Source organism: Psittacula echo, assembly GCF_963264785.1.
Source record: "Psittacula echo genome assembly, chromosome: 21".
NCBI classification, from domain to species: Eukaryota; Metazoa; Chordata; class Aves; order Psittaciformes; family Psittacidae; genus Psittacula; species Psittacula echo.
In genome coordinates this window covers 95435-116892 of record NC_137757.1, presented here as the reverse complement: position 1 = coordinate 116892, position 21458 = coordinate 95435, and the positions used below count along the sequence as shown (strand labels likewise).

Sequence of the window (21458 nt, the reverse complement as noted above, 5' to 3'; positions counted from 1 at the left end):
CAGGAGCGAGCAAGGGTTGGATGTATGTGGTGCTGTCTCTACTTTGCATCCAGCTGCACAGATGGTGTGTAGAACTTTGGAGTCTGCAAGTGGGTGCAGAAAGAAGAAAACAAATACATACTTTTTGACTACTGGAGTTGTTGAGTGGGAGTTTTGGGGGGTTGAACATCTGAGGGGAGTGCAGTCAGTCAGTGCTGGTTCTGGTCCTCAACAGACCAACCTGCAGTGTTGAGGGTTCCTGGTGAATGAGGGAGTCCAAGTCAGTGGGAGAAACTTGGCTGCTCTGGAACTATTTGGTTTCCCAAGGAAATGGCATGTGCACCCTCTTAGTAAAGCAGAGCTATAAAGCCGAAGTGTGGTTGAGGGCTCTTTATGAAAGGGAATGAGTTGAGGCCCGTGGTGTCTCTAAACTGGGTTTCAAACCCTGTGCCCTGGAGGGGCAGCTGGGATCAGCCAGCAGAACGCTGGAGCCAAGCTGCTGCCCTGGGTGCTGTGAGACCCAAGTGCCTGTACCTGCAGCTGGTGTTGTTTCTGCCTCACGGATTGTGGTGCTCTTAATGAGTGCTAGAAATCCTGAAGCAATTAAAATCCTGAAGAGATTAGCTTCTGTGTTAAAATGCTTCACGTGTGAATTTAATACTGCTGTAATTACCCAGCCAGACAGTTCTCCCCTGCAAAGGAATGGTCTTTATTGTTTAAAGAGAAAATTCCCTGCAGGACAGGGCAGCTCACACAAGTGGGGTTCAGGAACACCCTTTGCTTCTGCCTCTGGTGCTTGGTTTTCTCCTGCACCTTACAATAAAAAGCTACAGTAAAAAAAATAAGGGGTCAACTCACTTCCATGCCAGTCTGCCCACACTCCCCCAGTCACTGTGCAGTGTTAAAGACCAGACCCTTCCTTTCTCAAGCCTATTTGCGGTTGTAAAGCAGGGAAGTTTGACATCACTGCTCAGGATGGAGCCCACTCCAAGATACGCAGACAGGGCAGTGTGTGCAGTGCATGCTGAAACACACAGAGGGAAGTGGAATTTGAACAGGAATGATGTTCTGCTGTGGTGTAGCTCCATGCTTGAGATGAGCTCTAGAGAGAGATTGGGAATTCTCAGGGGAAGATCAGCTCCTGCATGAGAACTTAACTGTGGTGAGCAGTGAAAAGCAGCCTGCTTTGCTGAAGCTTTTGTCTTGACATCTTCATGGCACATTGGGGTTCCCTTCAGCAGCGTGTTGGCTTCCTGGATATTATTCCACTGTGTTGTGCGAAGACCGGAACAAAACCAAGTGTTTGCCCTGATGCTCAGCAGCCCTGCTTGAGTAATCCCTGCTTCAGCTACAGGATGGGGTGCAGGTAGCTCAGAAGACACTTTTCTAGAGTGTTCCAAACTTGCCGTGATGGAACAAGAGTGGCTGAGGCTTTGCAGAGACTCCAGACATCAGTGTGCCTCCCCATCCAGCTACCCCACACCTCTGAGCTCTGTCTCCTCCCCTAGCTGCTGGCATAAGCCATGTGGCACCTAGGGCTCTTTACGTGCTGGCTGCTGCTGAGCCCACAGAGCTGGCCCGAGACCCGGAGCTCAGGGGGCGTGGAAGGGTGATGGTGCAGCATGAGACACCCACAGTGGCCTCAGGGAGGTCCTTGTCCTCAGCCCACTCATTGAGGTTGGGGTTGTAGCACTGAACACACTTCTGATACCTTTTCCCACTCTCATTCCAGCCACCCACCAGGCACAAGCGCCCCTCCAGCAGAGCCAGCCCGGCCGTGCTGACCCCCGTGGGCAGTGGTGCCATGTAGCTCCACTGCCCCGTGACTGAGCTGTAGCACTCCACAGGCATCACGTCCACCCGCTCGCCCTGGGGACCCACCTGGCTCCCACCCAGTACATAGGCTCGGTCAGCCACGGTGGCCGCGCAATGCCAGCCCCGGGGGGTGCTGAGCCTTGCCTGCTCCTTCCAGGAGTCGGTGCTGGGATCGTAGCAGAGCACGGTTCGGGAATAGGCATGGCTGATGTAGCCACCAGTGACCAGGAGCTTGCCGTTGATGACGGTGGTAGCATGGCAGCAGCGTGGTGTCTCCAGGCTCACCTTGCTCTGCCAGCTGTTGGTAGTGGGGATGTAGCACTCCATGGATACCAAAGGGCCCTCGGCGTTGCGCCCTCCCACAGCATAGAGAAGCCCATCGCAGGCGCTGAGGCTGAAGTGTGACCTCCTGTGCTGCATGCTGGCCAGGTGCAGCCATGTGTTGAAGCGAGGGTCGTACCTGGGGACAAAGGGAGATCTGTCTGTCCAGGACTGGCATCAGAGCCACAGGGAGAGGTGGGGCCTGCCAGACATCTGCCTTTGGAGGAGGCAGTTTGTGCTCTGAAGAACCTCTCTGCTTCTCCAGCAGTGTGAAACCCTCCTGATAGGCAGTGTGGACGGAGATGCACAGGACTAGATCCTGGCTGTGACTGCTGGCATTGCTGCTGTAACTCTTGGGATGGCCTAGCAGTGCTCCTTCCACCACAGCTCTAAGCATGGCTTAGAAATGGAGAGCGCTACAGATCTGAGGTGTTTCAGGTACTATCACTGTCCCCTCTATTGGGTCTTGGTGGGTAGAAGATGACCTAGGGACAAGCCAAAGCCAAGCACATAACAAGAAGCCAGTTCCTGCATGCCCATGCGACAGATAAGGGAACTGGAACTGCCAGGTCCCCAGAGCAATGGAGAAGGTGGATAAGCTTCTACTGGCCAGAAACAGGAAGTCAGTGAGTCCCTTCAACCACCCTTGGTGCAGGAGAAAGAGCCCAGGGCAGCTCCTAGCTGAAGTGGGGTGATCAGCAGCTGCACAGGGCTGGCCTCGAACAGTGCTGACACGGTCATTGTGTGTGGAGTCTCAGGTGGCTGAGCCAAGCCACAGCAGAGCCACTGGGGAGGTCAGGTTTATGTTGCAAACCAAATACTGCATGTCAGGTTGCCATGGTTACTCCTTTTTTTTTTGGAGTAGTAATCCCTTGGGGATCCAGTGACAGGCTTATGGGGATTTAGGAAACAAACCTGGTCATTTAAATGAGGAAGAGAGACATGGAGGTGAAGAAAAGAAAGCCTGAAGGGTAACAGGAATCTTACAGGCAGTAAATAGACCTTAAAATGAACCCAGGCAAACCAGAGAGCAGGTCAAGGCTGGCCCTAGATTGAATCCTCTGCATGGCCACATGGGGCCTGTCTTACCTGCTCAGGCTGCTGACAGCATGCTTGGCCTGGTTCCTGGCATCGTTCTGGTCTTCCCCACCAGCAATGTAGATGAATCCATCCATCACCACCACACACTTGTTAAAACTCTTTGCTGGCATCTCCGTCAGCTTATGCCAGTTTCCCTCTGCATCCCTGTAGCTGATCTCCCTGCTCAGAGCCTTCTCAGTCAACGCTGGACAACCCCCAACTGTGACAAGCACTCTCTGGCCTCCCCGTATCCTGGTTCTCCGAGACTGAAGGCTGTTCTGCTGGTGGGGGAGCAGGTGGTAATTCATAGCATCGACGAGGAGCTTGTGGCATTGTGGATCTTGCATCATGTGTGGCACAGGCTGCACATGGTTGACCAAGTCTGGAGCTGACATTGTGCCAAAGCGGATGTTGCTCAGGAGGTCAGCAGCATACCGGACCCGTTGCGGGTCAAACTCCAGCCACTTGACAGCAATCTGGAAGGCAGCAACCTCGCTGGGTATCTGCAGGCCATCGTCCATCAGCAGCTCATTGATCTGATCAAAGGGGAGCTTCATGAACTGGTCAGTCTTGGAGAACTCCAGGAAGTTTTCCCGGATGAATTTCCGTGTGGCATCTTTCACCTGGTTGAGGCCGAAGTTGGCGGAGATGTTGGCGATGTAGACGCAGTTCTCCACAGCCAACTCCCACATGAGGAAGTCGCTGCACATCTTCAGCAGCACCGGTACCTGCAGCTGCGTGGCCGCGGCGATGGTGCTGCCGATGGTGTAGAGTGAGAGGCTCAGCTTGCCTGTGTAGGCGTAGGTGATGGTGGTGGCGAGGCCCAGTGGGGACACATCGTGGAGCTCCACGTGGTGCAGCTGAGGGTCTCTCTGCAGCAGGCGGTGGAAGTACTCACTGCAGGAAGCCAGGACGAGTTTATGCACCTCGAAGGACTTTGTTTTGGTGGCGATGGTGAGGTCGCAGAGGAACCGCTTCTGGCGCATCTGGTTCATCCCCTCCAAAAGGCTGGCTCCATGCTCCGGGGCTTCGACCTCCGTGGCTGTGCAGTGGAAGCCGTTGGAGCCGCTGTCGTACAGACTATTCCAGTGATTGAGGTGTTGGACACCTAGCAAAGCATCTTCCATCGTCAGCGGGGGGATGGATGCAGCCTCTTTATCCACCTTGGGCTTCTTGGGGGGCTTCTTTTTGGGTGCCATCTTGGTAGAACCAGAACGGGACCTGGGGAGAAAGGAGAGGTGAGGAGCCCTGGAGCAGGGGTGCAGGCATCCTGCTGCTCTTTGACATTCGGTGAATCAAAGGGAAACCTCCCACTGACTCAACACTCTTTGGGTCAGGCCAAAGGAAGGATGGAAACTGCCTCCCAAGCCCTGTGTGAAAGGCATTGAGGGCCATGACTCCAAGAGGGGATCCTCAACTCTCAACCAGTCCCAGCACTGTGATAAAAGAGGACTGGGATTCTGGGGGGAACTGGGAGCACCCACTGGTTTCCTGGGGTGCGGGGCCATGCTTGCTTTGCTGGCAGGGCTGGCACAGACTCCAGACAGAGCGAGCCAGTGATCACAGGGTGTGTTTCTCCTGACTCAAGCCCACGTCAGCTGGGGGTGAATCAAGTCCCAGCAGCTCTGATAGAGGTTTCTACACAGCAAGAAGCTGAGATGAACCCCAGCACTGCAGGAGAAGGGGGTGCATGTCCCCCTCAGCCCCTTGGGCACAGTGAGGCATCTGGCTGACCACTTGGGCTCTTTGGGGTCAGGGTGCAAGTGAAGGGGGGAAGAAAAACGAACAACAATAATGCAGGTTTTGAATGTTCCCAGATTCCAGTCTGGAACTTGGCAGTGATGACTTGAGCTCCTCTGACGGAGCCCAGAGCAGCCAGTGTATGAGGGAAGAGATCTGCCGGCCAGAAATAGCTGTTACTGCGCTCACATGTCTGGGGACTGTTTATTGCACTTGGCCATAAAGATCGGGTTGCTCGGAACTGAGTCATCGGCTCGCATTTAGCACAGGGCAAGGGGGGAATGATGAGACTTCAGCAGAAAAATACGGAGGAGGGAAAAGTTTGGTCCAAGTCCCTGCTGGGAAAGAGGATTCAGGGCTGAGCCCGAGCGGGAGCAGCGGGGCCGGCCCTGCCGCAGGGAGCAGGGAGCCAAGGGAACTCAGGAGCAAAGCCCCAGGCACTCGAGCCATCCCTGGCATTGCGGTGTTCCATGGGGATACCTCACTTTACATCATGGAGAGCTCATCTGTCACAGTGTCACATCCTGGAGCAGGAGCCAGGCCTTCTGGACCTCAGGCACAAATCCTGTTCTCTCTGTGTGTGTTTGATTACGAGATGGCTTCTGACACACAGCTCCCAGTTGGGAAAAGGAACCGGGATTTACCCTATCCCAGGAACACCACTCGGGTGCTCCCAACCACACCGGTTGGTCAGACTATCCATTCCCCAGGAAAATTTGCAGGTTCAGCTTTTCAACTGAAATACAGGTGAAATATTGGAATTTCCCAGGAAATTCCAATGTTTCTCCACGTCTTCTCCCCAGATCCCTCAGACCTGTGTCCTGACGTACAGTGCTGCCAGAGCATCCCAACTAACCCAAAGGGAAGCAGGACTTGTCCCATCCCCAAAAGCCTTCTTAACTCCTCCAGGAAAGCCCAGCGATGCAGCTGGTTTCCCCATCCCCTGTCCACCCCATTCAGGAGACAAGGGGGAAGTTGTTCTGGGATACAGCGGAGATCTTCTAACTGCATCCCACACAAGCACAGCAGAGCCATGGGAAGCTTTGGGCTCAGATTGATGTCCATGGCTTCCTGCCTGTCCCTGTGGACACCTTTGACAGGCTCCCATAGGGAACACGTGCTTGTGTTCTTCCAGCCGGTGCCTGCAGGAGGGCAGAGCGACCTTTACTACCTGCACTTGAGTTAAAACGGGACATTGTGACTGCTTCTGGCTGCAACACCACTGCAGCCACCTGAAAGGGGTATTTGTCCTACAGCTTAATCCTGGCTGCTGGATTAATCCAGGGAGCAGGAATGGTTTTAAGGAGGCCCCAGACAGAAAGAAGACGGCTTCCTTCTGGCTGTTTAAACTCCTCTTAAAAGACAGTTGTTGTCCTCGCATCCTTTCAGTGCTGCTGCTCTCAGCCCCGCACCGTAGTCCTGAGCGCACAGCACAGCAGGACCCACGCTGCGCGATGCCGCAGGCTCAGGAAGCTCCAATGGGCTGATTTCCTTCGGCATCCCACCAAACAGAGCTCCTGTCCTTCACCGGCCCCCAGCCCTGGGTTCAGGCAGGGGCTGAATGCTGCAGCTCTGGGCACTGTTCTGTTGCCAGCCCTGCGTTAGGAAGCAGCAGCTCTCCCAGTGCCATTGCTTCCATTCCCATGCCCCACACAAGCCTTGCAGGTCCTGCCAGCTGGGGCTGCTCCTTACCTTGCTGTTAAGCCCGGTTGGTCCAAGGGGAAGCTCTGGGCAGCGCAGGGCTCTGCGGGTTGGGGCACAGAGACCCTCCGCTTGCCCCACGGGACATCCTCCTCCCTGCTCTCCCCACCAGCTGGCTGCTCTTATCACTTCTACGTCTGCAGCCGGCTTTTGGGGTGAGGTGAGGACAGCTTCCCCCAGCCATGGCAAGGGCTGGGCTCAGGTAGCGCTGCTCCAGCCAAGGGCATGGCTGCAGCCGGCCCCAGCAGTGGCCAGGGTTACCTGGGCGCTGCCAAGGGCACAGGGAGGCAGCCAAAGGCCCGGCTCCACTGCTGAGGAGCTCCGCAGGGATGATGTGGGGAGACATTGCCCTGCTGCTGCTCCCCTCCTGCCTGAGGAGCCCCAGGCCTGGAATAACGCAGCCTTTGGCCATGAACGAATCTAACCTCCTGCTTTCCACGCACTCCAGCAGCTGTGATGGAGCCATGTGCCGTTGAGAGGCAAAGAGACCGGGCATGAAGCGGCTTTTGTGCTGTCCTGACCACAGCGGCTCCGATGCCTCAGCAGTGCCCTGCCCGCACTCAAGATGGCGCTGCCCCGCCGCCCCTGCCAGGCCCCAACATGGCACCCGCAGAGCTCTGCCCTCACCCGTCATGGCCGCCACCGGCCAGGGCAGCGTTGCGCCGCTTCCGCTTCCTGCCCTTAGCCAAGATGGCGGCGGCGGCGGGCAGATGCCGTGCGGGCAGCGGGCGGTGAAGCCGCTTCCGCCGCCGCGGCCTCGCCAGCAATAAAAATGGCGGCGTCGGTGCTGGAAGTTGTGGGCAAGCTGCAGTCGCGGCTGGCGGGCAGCTCCGAGCCCAAGAAGGTGACGGGGGGCGGTGGCGCGGCCGGGGTTCCCCCTCCGCGGCAGGGCCGGCGCGGCGGGGCTGGAGGTCGGGAGGGCCTGGGCCGTCCCGCGGGGGGCACGGGCAGCGGGGCCGGGCCTGCTCTCCTTTCCCGTCCCCTCTGCTCCGGAGCGTCCTGCCCGGCCGGACCCGCGGGCCGTGGGGCGAGGCGGGCGGCTGTGCCTGCGGGGCAGAGCGCGGGGCTGCCCCGAGTGGGATCCCCCCCGGTGCTACCGGCCGGGACTGGCCGCGCAGGCCCTGCCTGCCACGCTGGAGGCCCGCCGCGGCGGGCGGGGGTCCCCGGGGGTCCCGCCGGGGCTCAGCGCTGGTGCAAGCGGGCAGCGGGAGACCTTGCCGGAAGAGTCCTGCCCTGGTGACGTGTGCGTGCTCCAGAGCCGCGGTGCCCACACGGGGGGACGGGAGGCACGGCCCGGGGCAGTGGCAGGGCTGCTTCGATGGCTGGGGTCAGGGCACGGAGCCGCTGAGCGCTGACTCTGCGCCGGTCCCTGCGCTGGGCTGGGGGAAGCTGCTCGCTGCCCCTCGCCCGTCTCCACGAGGGAACGTGTCCGCTGGCAGAACCTGTTGCCCGCAGCAGCTGTCTTGGAGCGGCTGCCGTGTGCTCCAGCCCGCCCGGTGACACGGGGCTGTGGCTGACAGCAGCTCCTGCGGAGCGCTGGGCTGAGCTGCCTTGTTCTGGGGCTGCGATCCGGAGCCGTGGTGGAGCTCAGGTGCGGGCCCAGCACATGCTGCCCTCCCTGCTCTCACATGTTAAGGGAGGAGCAGCTGGTGTGACAGTTTCCAGGTGTCCGGTTTGTGGTTTGCTTAGTGCAGGTGCAAGAGGAGGCAGATGGGGCCGTGGGGCTGCTCTGCGCTCGGCTGACTTCAACCAAGGCACACGGCTCGCTTCCCAGGACCTGCCCATGAGGAAGGATGGACACCGAGCTGCTCAATTGCCAGCCCCTTAAAACAGAGGCCCCTGTACCCAGCTCCAGCCATCCCAGGAGTGAAGCCATGAGAGGCTCAGGTTCCTTTTCTCACCCTCTCAGCCAAGACCAGAGCAGGGTTTAACTGGTAGGGCGCTGAGGGACTGCTGAGGACTTGGTTCCAGGCGGTTTTGGGCTCTGTGGTGCTGAAAGCACCTTCAGGACTTCAAATATTGGCTCAGCGCGTTGTGCACAGAGAATTGCTGCTCCCATGTCCTGACCCTTGCGTCAGCTCGGGGCAGTAACTGCCTGCCTGTGCTGCTCGGGCATTGTAAGTCTCTGGGTGCTATTTGCACAGGCTGACTCTTTCTCCAGTGACCCTATGGTGGTGTCGTTTCTCTGTTGATCCTAGGAAGTTTTGCAAAGGGAGGCAGAGGTGCTGAGCATTTTCAGGCTGCTGTTAGCAGGATTATGATTGTTTCCTTCCCCAGCAGAAAGAGCTGCACTCCTTGTATGTCTGGTACCTTTCCAACTGTATCCTTGGAAGTGTGATTCTAGGCTTGAATCTAGTTGCCATTGCATTGTCCTTACAGGTTGTGCCTCTTCTGAGCACCTTCCTGTGTTAGAAAGTAACAGGTTCCTCAACAGTCCTGTAGCAGATACGGCTTTACCTGGGAGCAGGACAGATCCACAGCACCCCTGGCGCTACCCACCCATTGCACTGTTTCCAGTCTTTGGTTTTCTTGCTTTGTCCTTTGGAGTTATTTTATCAGTAATGCCACAGGATGAGTTTTAATGGCTTGTGTCTTGTGGGGGTTGAAACTGCCCTACACTGGGCTGTTTGAGAAGAGCTTTCTCGTATGTATTTCATCTGGCAGGACTCAAGCTGTGTGTTTTCTGTCTTCTACCTGGCCCCCTTTTCTCATAGGATCTTGGTTAGTTCTGAGCTGAGCTGCCAGGTTGGAGTCTGCTTGGCTGGGTTCTGTGGGATGTACACCACCAGCTTGTTTCCATAGGAAATACGAATCAACACAAGCTCTCCCCCCTCGCTGCATTGGAGCTGCCTCCCTTGGCACATCTTATGTGCACGGACTTGTGGTCCACAGAAGCTCCCAGCAGAGAGGTTTTACTGTGCTGTATGAACACAGCTCCCAAACGTGGCCTTGCTGGGGTGTTCCCAGGCTGCGTGCCGCTTGGACGGCATCAAGGAACGCAGGTTTTGAGAGCTCAGATTGCCAGATAAGTGCATTACCGATGACGCAGGTAACAGAAATGCCCCGTTTCCTGGCGGCATCGTTTGGAGGGTTTTATTGCTTGGCCGGGGAGTCTGCTGTGCTCGGATTGCGTGAGCATCCCTCATGAGCGTGCAGGTGTAAGAGCCTGCTGAAGGGACACGTAGGCAGCGTGTGGCCTCTCGGAACATCAGCTCTTGCCTTCTGGTTTCGTTAAGATGTGAGGGGGGTTTCCAACCACTGCCTGTGGTGAGAACTGGAATGAACCAGTTCCCCATGAGATGTGTTGTGGATTACATGTGTAGTCGTCTGGTCTCAAACCACACTTCCTATATGAAATCCAGAGATGAGCCCCATTGAGAACAGTGCTTTTCTGTTTGGAATTCAGCCCTGAATGCAGCAAATAACTAAAGAGCAAAAAGAGCTGTGGAAGATGATACGGTGGTGTGTAGCTAGAAAATAATTGGGAAGCTTTAAGCACACCATAAGGAGTTTTCCCTCATCAGTTGAGGCAGGCGGTGGAGCACATTACGTGCCTCAGGTCTTGTGAATCCTGAAAGTTAAATAGCTTTAACTAATAGCTAAAAGGGGGGAGACTCTGTGCTACCCCAAGCTGCAGGGTCAGAGTTTGAAGACCCAGGTTACAGCACAGCAAGGGCTGCTGCACCCCGATCAGCTCACAGGTGCTGGAACATGGTTACTGGTGGTGTCACTGTCTTGCTCTTGTAAAACAAACACGAAAACCTAAACCTTTGGTCATGGTAATGAAGCCCTAAATATAATGGAGTGGTTGCTGGTGAACAGAAACCGTCCTGTGGTTCTGCTTCAGCTGCATGAGCCCTTATCTCTGTCTCGAGGAGTTATTTTCTCTCTGAAAGTAATCGACCCTTCAAGTCGGCTAAAAGAACTTCCTTCCTTCAAAAGGAAGGCAAGCTCTAAACCTCTCTGATCCTTGCACGGTGCAAGAGGAGGCGATTGGAATAGCTTAGGTCAATGGTGCTAATTTGAGCATGAGCAGAGTGCTTTAGAGAGAAGATCTGGATCAGGGACAGCCCTTTGTATGGGATACAGCACGGCAGTGCTGAACAAAGCCTGGGCTGTATAGGGGCTATAATAATGCTGATGGGGCTGGTCTGTGGCTATAGCTGAGCTGTGGGAAATAACATGAGTAGCAGCAGTGCTGTGAGTTTTGCAGCTAAAACATCAGTGAAGTGATGCCCCAAACCTCCCGGGTGGCAGAGGTACAAGTGCATCCCCTTCAGCTGCATCTAGCAGTCTGCCTTCCCCCAGTGGCTCGTCTGTGAAACTTTAGGGAAGGACTTTTCCCCCTGCCCCTCTCAACAAGGAATGTCGTTCTCAGCACCACCTTCCGACAGTCACAAGCTTCCAAGTCCTTCCACTTACTGTGCAAGAGTTGTGGCTGTCTGTTCCTGATGCTTTAAGCCAAAGTTGCTTAAAGTCCTGTGTGAAGAAAGCACTAACAGAGTGTGTTGTAAGTCTCTTAAGATGGGCCCTCGTAGGCAAAGAGATGATAATTCCTTTACAGTTGCCCCTCATGTTCAGCTCTCGGGAGCTTCATTTGGAGTGAGAGCAGCTGTCTGCCACTTGGATCTTTCTGCCAGGCTCTCACACAGTGCTGGGTTCTCTTCCTTTCTGGTGGTGGTGGTGTGTGGTTCAGGATGACAAGTGTGAACACTTTCCTCCTTGTCTCCACAGCTGCTGAAGAGTCTGAAGAGGCTGTCTGAGCTGCCCATCACGGTTGACATTCTTGTGGTAAGAGCTGTGAAATCTCTCAGGCTTCCATCGTGTCTGTTGAGGCACCAGGATAACTGTTTGCTGTGGGGGGGGGTGTGTTGCCTTGGCCACCTGTGACAGTGCCACGTCACAGGCACGGTTGGGATGAGGTTCTAGATGCCAGGCACGGAGACTCAGAGCAAGTGTAAAGCCACAGGGGATGGTTTGTCATCCTCAGCTCTTCCAAAAGCTTAACACTTGACTGAGACGTGAGAGTCGGGGTGGATCCTAACAGTAACTGAATCAGCATGGAGTTAGGAAACGCTAATCCTCAGAATTATTAGTGACTTCTGTCTTCAAACTTACCAGTGGCCATGGTAAATATTAGCTTGGCTTATTAACACAATTAATTAGTGTTTGACAAGGGTAAAGTTGTCTTTGATTTGCTGAATGCTAATAAATGATATCCATATCCTGGGCTGCATCAAAACGAGTGTGACCAGCAGGTTCAAGGAGGTGACCCTGCCCCTCTGCTCTTGTGAGACCTCACTTGGAGCATTGTGTGCAGTTGTGGTGTCCTCAACATAAAAAGGACATGGAACTGTTGGAACAAGTCCAGAGGAGGCCACGAGGATGATCAGGGGCTGGAGCACCTCCTGTATGGAGACAGGCTGAGAAAGTTGGGGCTGTTCAGCCTGGAGAAGAGAAGGCTGCGTGGAGACCTCAGAGCAGCCTTCCAGTATCTGAAGGGGTCCTATAAGGATGCTGGGGAGGGACTCTTCATTAGAGACTGTAGTGATAGGACAAGGGGTAACGGGTTCAAACTGAAACAGGGGAAGTTTAGATTGGATCTAAGGAAGAAATTCTTTACTGAGAGGGTGCTGAGGCACTGGAATGGGTTGCCCGGGGAAGTTGTGAATGCTCCATCCCTGGTGGTGTTCAAGGCCAGGTTGGATGAGGCCTTGGGTGCCATGGTTTAGTGTGAGGTGTCCCTGCCCATGGCAGGGGGGTTGGAACTGGATGATCTTAAGGTCCTTTCCAACCCTGACTATTCTATGATATCTGCTGAAAACGTGATGTATGTGACATCCTTGCCCTTTGATCAAGAAGTTTTACTTCTACCTACAGCACTGGGTAGCATGTTAACTTTAGTCACTTGGAGTTTAGCAGAGGTGGGAATGCTGACTGGTTTGCTGATGAATTCATGTCTTGGCTCTCTCATGAAGGAGACGGGTGTTGGGAAGACCGTGAACAGCCTAAGGAAACATGAGTTTGTAGGAGACTTTGCCAAGAACCTTGTAGCCAGGTGGAAGAAGCTGGTGCCGGTGTCCCAGGAGGCAGACAGGTACGTGACCCTCTTCACTTGGCTTTGTTATATTCTTGCAGTGGAGAACATAAACTTTTCTGGCCAAGGAAACACAGTGGGGGCTCTGGAAAAACTGGTAACACAAATGTGCTAAACCTGCATGGGGTTTTGCCTGGTTTTGGCATTAACTTCCTGCCTCTGGTAGCCGCAGTGCATTGGGCTGCTGACGCTGCAGTTTGCAGTGAAAGAAGGGGCCAATTTTCAAGAACTTGCAGTTTGATGAAGAGATTAACAGTAGATGGCAGGAAAATGCCCTTAATGAAGTAAGAGATGCAATCTGCTTGCTTCCCATTTTACAGTGCTCAAGAGAGGAAGTTGTAGGCCCAAGGGAAGAAAGCAGCTTGCTTTGCAAGGCTTTGATGTGCAAGCATCCTATGGAAAGGGCAGGCTGATGCTAGCAAGCATGCTGCAGTAACCAAGCTGTGTACAACTCAGCAGTGAGATGGTTTAGATTGTCAGGTTTTCATGATAATTTCAAGGGCTGTGGTATCCCAGCATGTGAACAGGCACCGGTGCAGCCAGGAGTGTGCAGGCATGGAGGAGTCTCTGCATGCCTCTGTCTCTGCTTCCCAGTGTACTGTGAAGTCTCAGTCCTAACCAAACTGCTTAACCAATTCCTGCACTAGAAATGCAGTTTCTAAATCCCTGAATGCTGCTGTGCCTGAGAGAATTCGTGCTTTTCTTGCCACAAAACTACCGGATACAACAGGAGTCTTGTGTAAGACAGGTTCCCATCCACATGGTCCATGGGGAGTAGTGCTCGTATTTTGATGGTTTAATCTATTTTGTTTTCTTATCCCTTTAGAAATAACGTAGACTCTGAAGACCGTGACTATGAGAGGAGCAGTTCAAGCAAAAGACATCAGGAACCCTCCCTCAGAGAGGATGAGGAACCTGACCAGGAGTACTCAGAACCCTTCCAGCCATCTTGCAGCCAGTCCTATAGCCCAGATCATAGGGAAAAGAAGTCCAAAAGGTATCCTAGGCCTGAGAGAGTCCATGAGACTTACGGCTCTAGCAGCCACGAGGGGAAGGGTTGGGGCAGATCTTCCCCAGTGCTCTCTTCAGATCAGGAATATTCGGACTGTGGACAGGCTGGGTCACCTGAGCCAAGTGAGAGCCCTCAGGACATGTACACAGACCCTTACGCCTCTGAGGAGCAGGAAGAACCAACAGTATTTCATCGGAAAGCCAGTAAAGGCCACAGCTTTCAGGAGAAGCTGGAGGGAGGCCGGGAAAGGAACCCCGGTGAGTTCCATGACAAAGGGAACATGAGTCGAAGCAAAGAGCATAAGTCTCACAAGAAGCAGCGACTTGATGGCAGAGAGGAGGACAGGAGCTCTGCCTTCAGCCCAGAAAGATTGCACAAGACCTCTTTTAAAGAGCAGCTCCTAGAGGCCCCTGTGGCAGGGGGCAGCAAGGAGAAGCAGAGGACATCAGATGGCGTCAAGAAGGAGAAGAACCGAGAGAGCGGTGCTTCCAGGAAGGAGAAGCTGCACATGGTGCCGCCCTCGGGGGAGGCTTTGGACAACCACGTTAAGAAGCAGAAACATCGGGACTCTGAAAAAGGCAAATTGGAAAAGCCCAAGTTGAGCTTGGAGACGTCGAACTCTGAGCGGGAGAAACGGAAAGCTGAGAGTGACTCCTCAAATAGGGTTAAAGAGAAGGGGGTTTCTGGGAGCTTAAAATCCTCAGAGGGGAAGCGCAAAGCCTCTGACACAGACAAGAAGTCTGGGGGCTTTTCCTCCAGCTTTGGGGAGGGGGAAGTGGAGGATGAGTTTGAACAACCAACGATGTCCTTTGAGTCGTACCTCAGCTACGACCAGCCCCAGAAGAAGAAGAAGAAAGTGGTCAAACCTTCTGGGCCAGCTGGGGAGAAAGACCGAGGGCACAGCAAACAGAACGGATCCAAAGCCAGTACCAACAGCTCGAGCTCGAGTCGGAAAAGTCCAAGCCACAAGCGAACAAGTGAGAAAAAAGCAGAGAAGAAAGTACCAGAGTCTCCAAAACCAAAGAGGGTAAGGCTGTGAGGGCTTTGAAGCACCTGAATGTGAACAAAGGAGGTGGGAGCAGCTGCTCCTGGTCCTGCAGGCATTGCTGTGTGCTGTTGGAGTGGGACTCTGCTGGAAAAGCAGGTGAAGAGGGAGGGGAGAAGAGAAAAGCAATAGGCAAAATGCATTTATACAAAACCAGGGAGAGTAAAAGAGAACAAGGATGCTGGAGAGGGACTTCGTTAGGGACTGTAGTGATAGGACAAGGGGTAACGGGTTCAAACTTAAACAGGGGAAGTTCAGATTGGATCTAAGGAAGAAATTCTTTACTGTAAGGGTGCTGAGGCACTGGAATGGGTTGCCCAGGGAAGTTGTGAATGCTCCATCCCTGGCAGTGTTCAAGGCCAGGTTGGACAGAGCCTTGGGTGCCATGGTTTAGTGTGAGGTGTCCCTGCCCACGGCAGGGGGTTGGAACTGGATGATCTTAAGGTCCTTTCCGACCCTGACTATTCTATAATTCTATGATAACTTCAGCTAAATACTTTGCCATTCATTCGAGTAAGTGCAGGTTTCCTTCACTTCATGAGGTTCCTCTCTACCACCACTGCAGAGTCTGTTTGCAGGAGGTGGGAAGGAGAAGAGACGGAACAGGTAAATGAGTGTTTGAGATCAAGGAACTGTTTCTGCCAGCCTTCTCTTCCATGTTTTCTCTAGTTCTTTGCACTGTTAATCTGACTTGGGTTCTTGCCAGGGGCCTTCAGCACTGAGCTGAGTAGGTTAAAGATATTCATGGCTCTTACTGGAGGGAGCTGAGTGATTCAGGTCCCAAATTTTGGCTGCTTTTGTAGATGGAGCCACAGCGATGTGGCAGAAGTGCAGCCCCCCCCCGAGGCTGTTTCCTGATGCAAGCAGTGTTGAGTGGTTTATACAAAACAACCCAAATGCAGCTCAGTGCTCTTTGTACACCAGGAGGATGTAACATTCTCATGCACTCTTGGCTTACTTGCCTGTACCTCCTCTCCTTTCAGATACTTTTAGATGTAGTACCAACGTTACCAGAGATCCCACTGCCTCCAATCCAGGCCAATTACCGCCCTCTTCCTTCAATCGAGTCCATTACCTGCTCCCAGACGAAAAGGAAAGGTATGTTGGCCAGGAAAGGAGGTTTGAAACAAGCTGCAGCCATCCTTTGTGGGAGGGAGTGGGAGCAGCCGCTACCTGGCTTCAAGTCTTCCTGTTGGGGTCTGGTGTCTTGCCTCTGGTGCCCAGAGCTTTCCGCAGGTGGTTGTTTTCCCATGTGTTCTTCCATGAGGAAGATCCTTTGCTGACCCTTCTTGTGGCTTGGGCTTTGGAGTTGCCTTTCCTGAAACTAGTTTGCAGGTCTCTTGGAGAAGCCTTAGCCCTTTAGGTTGCCTGTGGGTGACTCCCAGTTTGTGTCTGCTGTGCCATTCATAAGGGTGAGTTCTTCTTTTCCCTGTTTCCTCCTTACTCCAAGTCTTTCCCTTCGCAGCAGTGTCCTCGCCGGTTGAAGAGAGCGAAGCAGGTTTCACAGGGCGCCGGTTGAATTCAAAGATGCAAGTGTATTCAGGCTCTAAAACTGCCTACCTCCCCAAGATGATGTCTCTGTATCAGCAGTGCATCAGAGTCCTCAGTAACAACATTGACTGTGAGTACCTTTCCTCATCTGTGTGGCTCACGCTGCCCTGCGGGTACACTGAAGTCTTGGTGACTTGTTTGTACATATCCCAGCAGTTGCATGTGAAGTTCTGCTTGTCGCAAGGCATCCTAACTGATGTGGGACAGAGCTCTCTGAAAGCTCAGGTGCTGCAGGAAGCAGCAGCCCATGTGCTTGAGGGAGTGCTGAAGCACTGGAAGTAGTGGCCAACAGAGCCATTTGGAGTTCCTGGGGCCTGATGACTTGTTAGGGCTATTGCACTCATAGTGCCTTTCTCCTTCCCCTCGTACTGTGTCGTTTCGTGCAGCGCTGCAGTTTCCTCTGCTGCATTTCAAGGTGTCAAAACCAGCAAGGAAGGAGCAGGGTAAATACTTTGTGCATCTTGCTTCTCTCTAGCAATCTATGAAGTGGGTGGTGTCCCTTTCTCGGTGCTGGAGCCAGTATTGGAGAGGTGCACCCCAGAGCAGCTGTACCGCATTGAGGAATGTAACCATGTGAGTGCCTTGGCCTGGGGAGGTGACGGTGACATGCGGGAGTGGTTCTGTCCTCATCTGCAATAGCAGAACGGTAAAGAACAATGCTCTGTTCAGCAAGAGGTGGCTTTTGCTGTCCTGACCTCCTGGATTTGCCATCTGCCCATCTCTTGCTGCAGGCAGGCCCCTCTGTGGCATTCCAGTGGCTTGGCACTACCTGATGCTGAGGGAGAGGGGAGCGAAGGTGTCAGGAGGGATCCCAGCTCACGTGTGGGTTTGCTTCAGGTCCTCATCGAGGATACGGATCAACTGTGGCACAATCACTGTCTGCGAGACTTCAAGAACGAGAAGCCGGAGGAGTTTGAGTCCTGGCGGGAGATGTACCTTCGGCTGCACGACGCGCGAGAGCAGCGGCTGCTCATGTTAGCGCGGAACATCGGCTCCGCGCATGCCAACAAACCCAAAGGTAAAGGAGGGCTGAAGGAGCAGAGAGGGGGCTGGGAAAGCTGCCCAGGAGATGTCTCTGTATGTGGAAGGTCTTTTGGACTGACTGGTGTGGATCTAGTCCAATGGAGGAGTTGCTTGGCTCTCTGGTCTTATGTGGTGCCTTTGCTTAGTGGTGTAGCAGACCCTTGACTTCATCCGTTGAGGTGGTGATGCAGACCAGAGTGTGTTCTACAGCAAGAATGTGCAGGGCTGCAGAGGCACCTCCTCTTCTCGAGTGGCTTCCCTGTGCTGGGGCTGAAGAAAACCACAGTGGGAGAAAGCATTCCTGCTCTTTGATCATTGGTGATCATTGTGAGAACTGCTGACATGATCAGTCTGATTTCTCACAGCCCGTGTTGTGACAGTAAGAGGTTCAGACCTTAGGGAGGAGGCTGTTGCCACAGCTTTGGAATGGATGGACTGGGGAGAGCAGGCTGGAGTTTGCTGTGGGAAGACAGTAAGTTGGATGTGAGCAGTGTTTCCCTCTGGCCTCCTACAGGTAGAGTGGCCAAAATGGCATTTGTGAACTCTGCAGCAAAGCCCCCTCGGGATGTACGAAGGAGACAAGAGAAGTTTGGAACTGGAGGACCTCTGCTGCCAGAGAAGACCAAGTGAGTGTCGCTCAGGAGCACTTGCTGCTCAGCGCCTCTTTTCCTGGCAGCTCCTGCCAGCTGCCCCTCTGCAGCTCTGCATCCTGGCAGGGAAGGATTCTGTGTGTCTGGGAGGTCCTTGTAACTTGTAATAGCCTCTTCCTTGCTGGGAATTGTGGAAATTCTGGCACTGCTGGTTCCATGTGGTATCATGGCTTGTGTCTGACGAATTGCATCAAACCACAGTGAGTCCTTTTCTGAAATGTCTGTCCCATCTCTGTTCCAGAATAAAGCCAGTCCTGTACACATCTAGCAAAAGCCACACTCGTGTGAGTGAGGAGCAGTCCTATGATGGGCCCAGCACCAGCAGTGCCCATTCTGTCCCGTCTTCAGGTAGCACCTTCTCCTCCTACGACCCCAAGAAACCACCAGTGAAGAGTAAGTACAAACTGCACAACATCCCTGTGGTCTCTTAGATCTCTTCCTTTACAAACACACAAATCTATTGCTTCTGCTATAGGGAAATCAGGCTATGTGGGAGGGTTGGTGGTGGTGGCCTCTCTCCCCTCCCTAAGGAGAGGGTGATGAAGTCTGTTCAAATGTCTTGCACAGGGGAACATCTCATTCACCTTCCTGCTCAGTGCTGGCTGCATCAGCCTGCCTTGATGGTACCGGTGCAGCAGAAACCCTGCCTTAACCCTCTGTGTCTGTCCAGCTGTTTGGAACACTGCACTGTAGTGCAGCTCCCTTTGGGAAGGAAGCAGGGAGAGTTGAAATGGAATGGAATGGAATTCTGTCTTCTTGCCATGCAGAAAGCAGCTTTGAACTGCTCTCTGCTCTCCCAGCCTGTGACTGCTGTTTTCATGTGGGGTTTTCGTGTTTGATTTGGGTTTTTTTCCTTCCTCTGTTGCAGAAATTGCACCCATGATGGCAAAGACTATCAAAGCTTTCAAAAACAGGTTCTCTCGGAGATAAGCTTGCAGTGCAGATCTGGGACTTGCCCTCTGCTGGGGAGTGGCACTGAAGGGGGAGAAGGTACTCACAGCCCTTTTCCTTGAACTCTTTGGAGGCTGCAGCTGCTGGGAGAAGTTTTGATCTGCACAAGACAACAGCACAGTATTTTATCTTCTATTCTGGTCCCTTTCTCAGTGTCAAGCCCCCTCTTTTCCACCTGCCCTTAACATCCTGTTTCTGGCTTTGTCGTCCGTCAAAAGAAGGGTGTACAAAACCTCCCGGCACAAGAAAATGTGAAGTCTTGGCACCTGCTGAGAGTGGACGATCAGAGACTATTTACTATTTAACCTCTTCATAAATTATAAAATGGTTTTAATTAATATGTTGCCCCCATCTCACTGGTATTTATATTGCTCCCAGTAGTCTTCCCCCTCCTGATGCAGTGCGAGGGTCAGCCTCTCGGTGGCTCCATCTGGCCGAGTGGACACTGGGTGTCCTTCCTTGTGATCTGGTACCTCCTGGGCTCCCTGGGACAGGCAGCACCCATCTGCTCACTGGTCTTTTGGCAAGTGTGTCAAGTCCCGAGGCTTTGCTCTCTGCTTGTGTCTATTAATCTTCACTCTCGACCTTCTCTCTGCTGTTACTGTAGGTCTTGTACGGATGCTTACGTTGTTGTGCAGGGATGCCAAGAGCCACTGGGGACTTTTTCTCTGCTGCTGCTGTTGTCTTCTGCTGGCTACTGGGAATAAAACTACAAAGGGCTTGGGGAGAAATTTTTCTGTGCACCAAGTTGGATTTTAACATCTTTTTCCTTTGTTTTTGCTTTTAATTGAGAAGGTTACAGGGGACTTGGCCTCTGGAATTGAAAGCAGTTTTTAAAGATCAATGAAGGCATCAATTTGCCTCTTTTAGTAGGAAGAAGGAATACTTTTATCGTGTTTCCTGGGTGCAGTGGGGAAGGATTTATTTCCATTTTAAATCCTGGCTATTCCCTGTATGTCTGCCCTCACTTTGGAAAAAGCAAGGATTTTAGTCTTGGAACCTAAACCCACTTGCCTAGTGTTGGAGGGAAGTGAATAACGGACCGTGGTTTGTGTTTAACGTGTGCATGGGTGGTAGCAGGAGTTGAGGAATGGGTTGTACCTGGTGTCTGAGGGGATGGAGCTCTGCAGCTCCTATGTGTGGGTTCACTGAGCAGGCGCTCGCTGTCAACCATCGAGCCTGATTGTGGTGAACGCTTCCACTTGTGGGTTCCAAAAATGACCTCACCAGAGGTGGTGTGAGCAGGAGATGGAGCTGGGCAGACCCAGGTTGTGCAGGGGCAGGCGGCAGCGCTGTCAGGGCTCAGAGGTCCAGCTGGGTCAGAAAGGAGAGAGGTTCTCCTGTTCCAAGCCATATTTGCTGCCTTGGGATTGTGCTGTCGAGGTGGAAAAGGTGTCGGTGGATGCTGTTGCTGCTGGCTTTGTGTGGCTGCCAAATGCTGAACGCGTGGAGCTGTTTGTGCACTGACTGGGGCACCTTGCTGTGCTGCCCATAGGGCTCTAGAAAAATCCCTGTATGCTTCTGGTTTCTGTTGGATCCTGTCTTTGTTTTCCTCCTTTTTTGTCTTTCTTTAAACCCATTCTGCACACTTGCCTCTTTATTTGGGCTTTTCTTTCCTTTATTTTGAAGGTCTTGGAAAAATGTTCTCAGACTCTCACGTGCTGTAAGTTGGTTACAGTCCCAGATGCTTTAACGTTCCCGTGCAGCATTTCAGTGTGTGTTGTGCTGTAAAATAATGGCTCCTTACTCTTGCATTTTTGCTGTATTTAATTTTGCTGTATTTTTAATTAGATAACAATATATTATCTTCTGCTGACCGTTGTGCTACCATTTATTTCTCCTCTGTACTTTGGGCTAGGGGCAGAGGGGGAGGGAAGTGGAGTCTGGCATCATGGCCAGGCCCTAAGGGAGCCTTGAGCAGAGGAGCTGGGCATTGCTAAACTGCCCCTTGATGAACACTACAGCAGCCACTTGGATGGGATACTGCCCAAAGCATTGCTGGTACAGGGTGATGCCCCTTCCCTCTCAGCACAGCCTCTTTTCCCTGGGCTTTGCTGCCTGTGTCTGTGTTGCAGCTTGGCTGGATGGCAGGGAGGGGGCCAGAACTGAGGTCGGTGCCCGGGGTGTTACTTGTGCAATTCTCATGTGCTCCACACACACACACACACACACACGAAGGACCGGAGCAGAGCTGCCTCTTCCCCCTTCGCCACGCCGCGGGCAGGAGGGGTTGACTTTGACTTGCATTTGTATTTTGGTCCCTAACTGTGTACATACACTTTTCTATGTTCCTTTTTTTTGTGGTAACTAAGATGAATATTTTAATTAGATAAGTTATATGAAAAGCCGAAAATCATGTCTCAATAAAAGCCAAACACTGGACCCTGCCTGCTTGTTCTCTTCTGTCTCTGAGCGGTGTTAAGTACCGTCGACTCCCGCTGTTCCCCTCCCGAGTGCAGCGAGCCTCAGCACTGAGACCCTGCCGCTGTTGGG

The 21458-nt window shown here is 53.3% G+C and overlaps 2 protein-coding genes across 6 annotated transcripts; one reads left to right on the top strand and one right to left on the bottom strand.

The window, feature by feature from the left end:
• Positions 1-150: 150 nt before the first annotated feature.
• On the bottom strand, positions 151-6771 carry LOC308228920 (kelch-like protein 31). Its single transcript, XM_080632550.1, has 3 exons — positions 6628-6771; positions 3205-4416; positions 151-2254 (listed from the first exon to the last, which is right to left on the bottom strand). The coding sequence occupies exons 2-3, from the start codon at positions 4392-4394 to the stop codon at positions 1522-1524; spliced, it is 1923 nt and encodes a 640-aa protein (XP_080488676.1). The 5' UTR covers positions 4395-4416; positions 6628-6771; the 3' UTR covers positions 151-1521.
• Positions 6772-7342: 571 nt separating this feature from the next.
• Positions 7343-21347, top strand: ELOA (elongin A). Of its 5 annotated transcripts, none has more exons than XM_080632148.1 (11): positions 7343-7480; positions 11371-11427; positions 12615-12733; positions 13560-14772; positions 15774-15888; positions 16259-16411; positions 16817-16914; positions 17179-17359; positions 17879-17990; positions 18256-18407; positions 18883-21347. In XM_080632148.1, the coding sequence occupies exons 1-11, from the start codon at positions 7409-7411 to the stop codon at positions 18942-18944; spliced, it is 2334 nt and encodes a 777-aa protein (XP_080488274.1). In that variant the 5' UTR covers positions 7343-7408; the 3' UTR covers positions 18945-21347. The 5 variants fall into 5 exon arrangements, with proteins under 5 accessions (XP_080488274.1, XP_080488273.1, XP_080488276.1 ...); XM_080632147.1 differs by having other exon boundaries at positions 16256-16411; XM_080632150.1 differs by lacking the exons at positions 17879-17990; positions 18256-18407; positions 18883-21347 and having other exon boundaries at positions 16256-16411; positions 16817-16987; positions 17179-17315.
• The last annotated feature ends 111 nt before the right edge of the window (positions 21348-21458 follow it).

Excerpts from the sequence above, each read along its gene's own strand:
- LOC308228920 (XM_080632550.1), bottom strand. The coding sequence starts at position 4,394 with ATGGCACCCAAAAAGAAGCCCCCCAAGAAGCCCAAGGTGGATAAAGAG. Across the intron at positions 2,255-3,204 it reads GCTGTCAGCAGCCTGAGCAG|GTACGACCCTCGCTTCAACA; the intron begins GTAAGACAGGCC and ends CTTTGTCCCCAG.
- ELOA (XM_080632147.1), top strand. The coding sequence starts at position 7,409 with ATGGCGGCGTCGGTGCTGGAAGTTGTGGGCAAGCTGCAGTCGCGGCTG. Across the intron at positions 7,481-11,370 it reads GCAGCTCCGAGCCCAAGAAG|CTGCTGAAGAGTCTGAAGAG; the intron begins GTGACGGGGGGC and ends TTGTCTCCACAG. Across the intron at positions 16,915-17,178 it reads GCATTGAGGAATGTAACCAT|GTCCTCATCGAGGATACGGA; the intron begins GTGAGTGCCTTG and ends GGTTTGCTTCAG.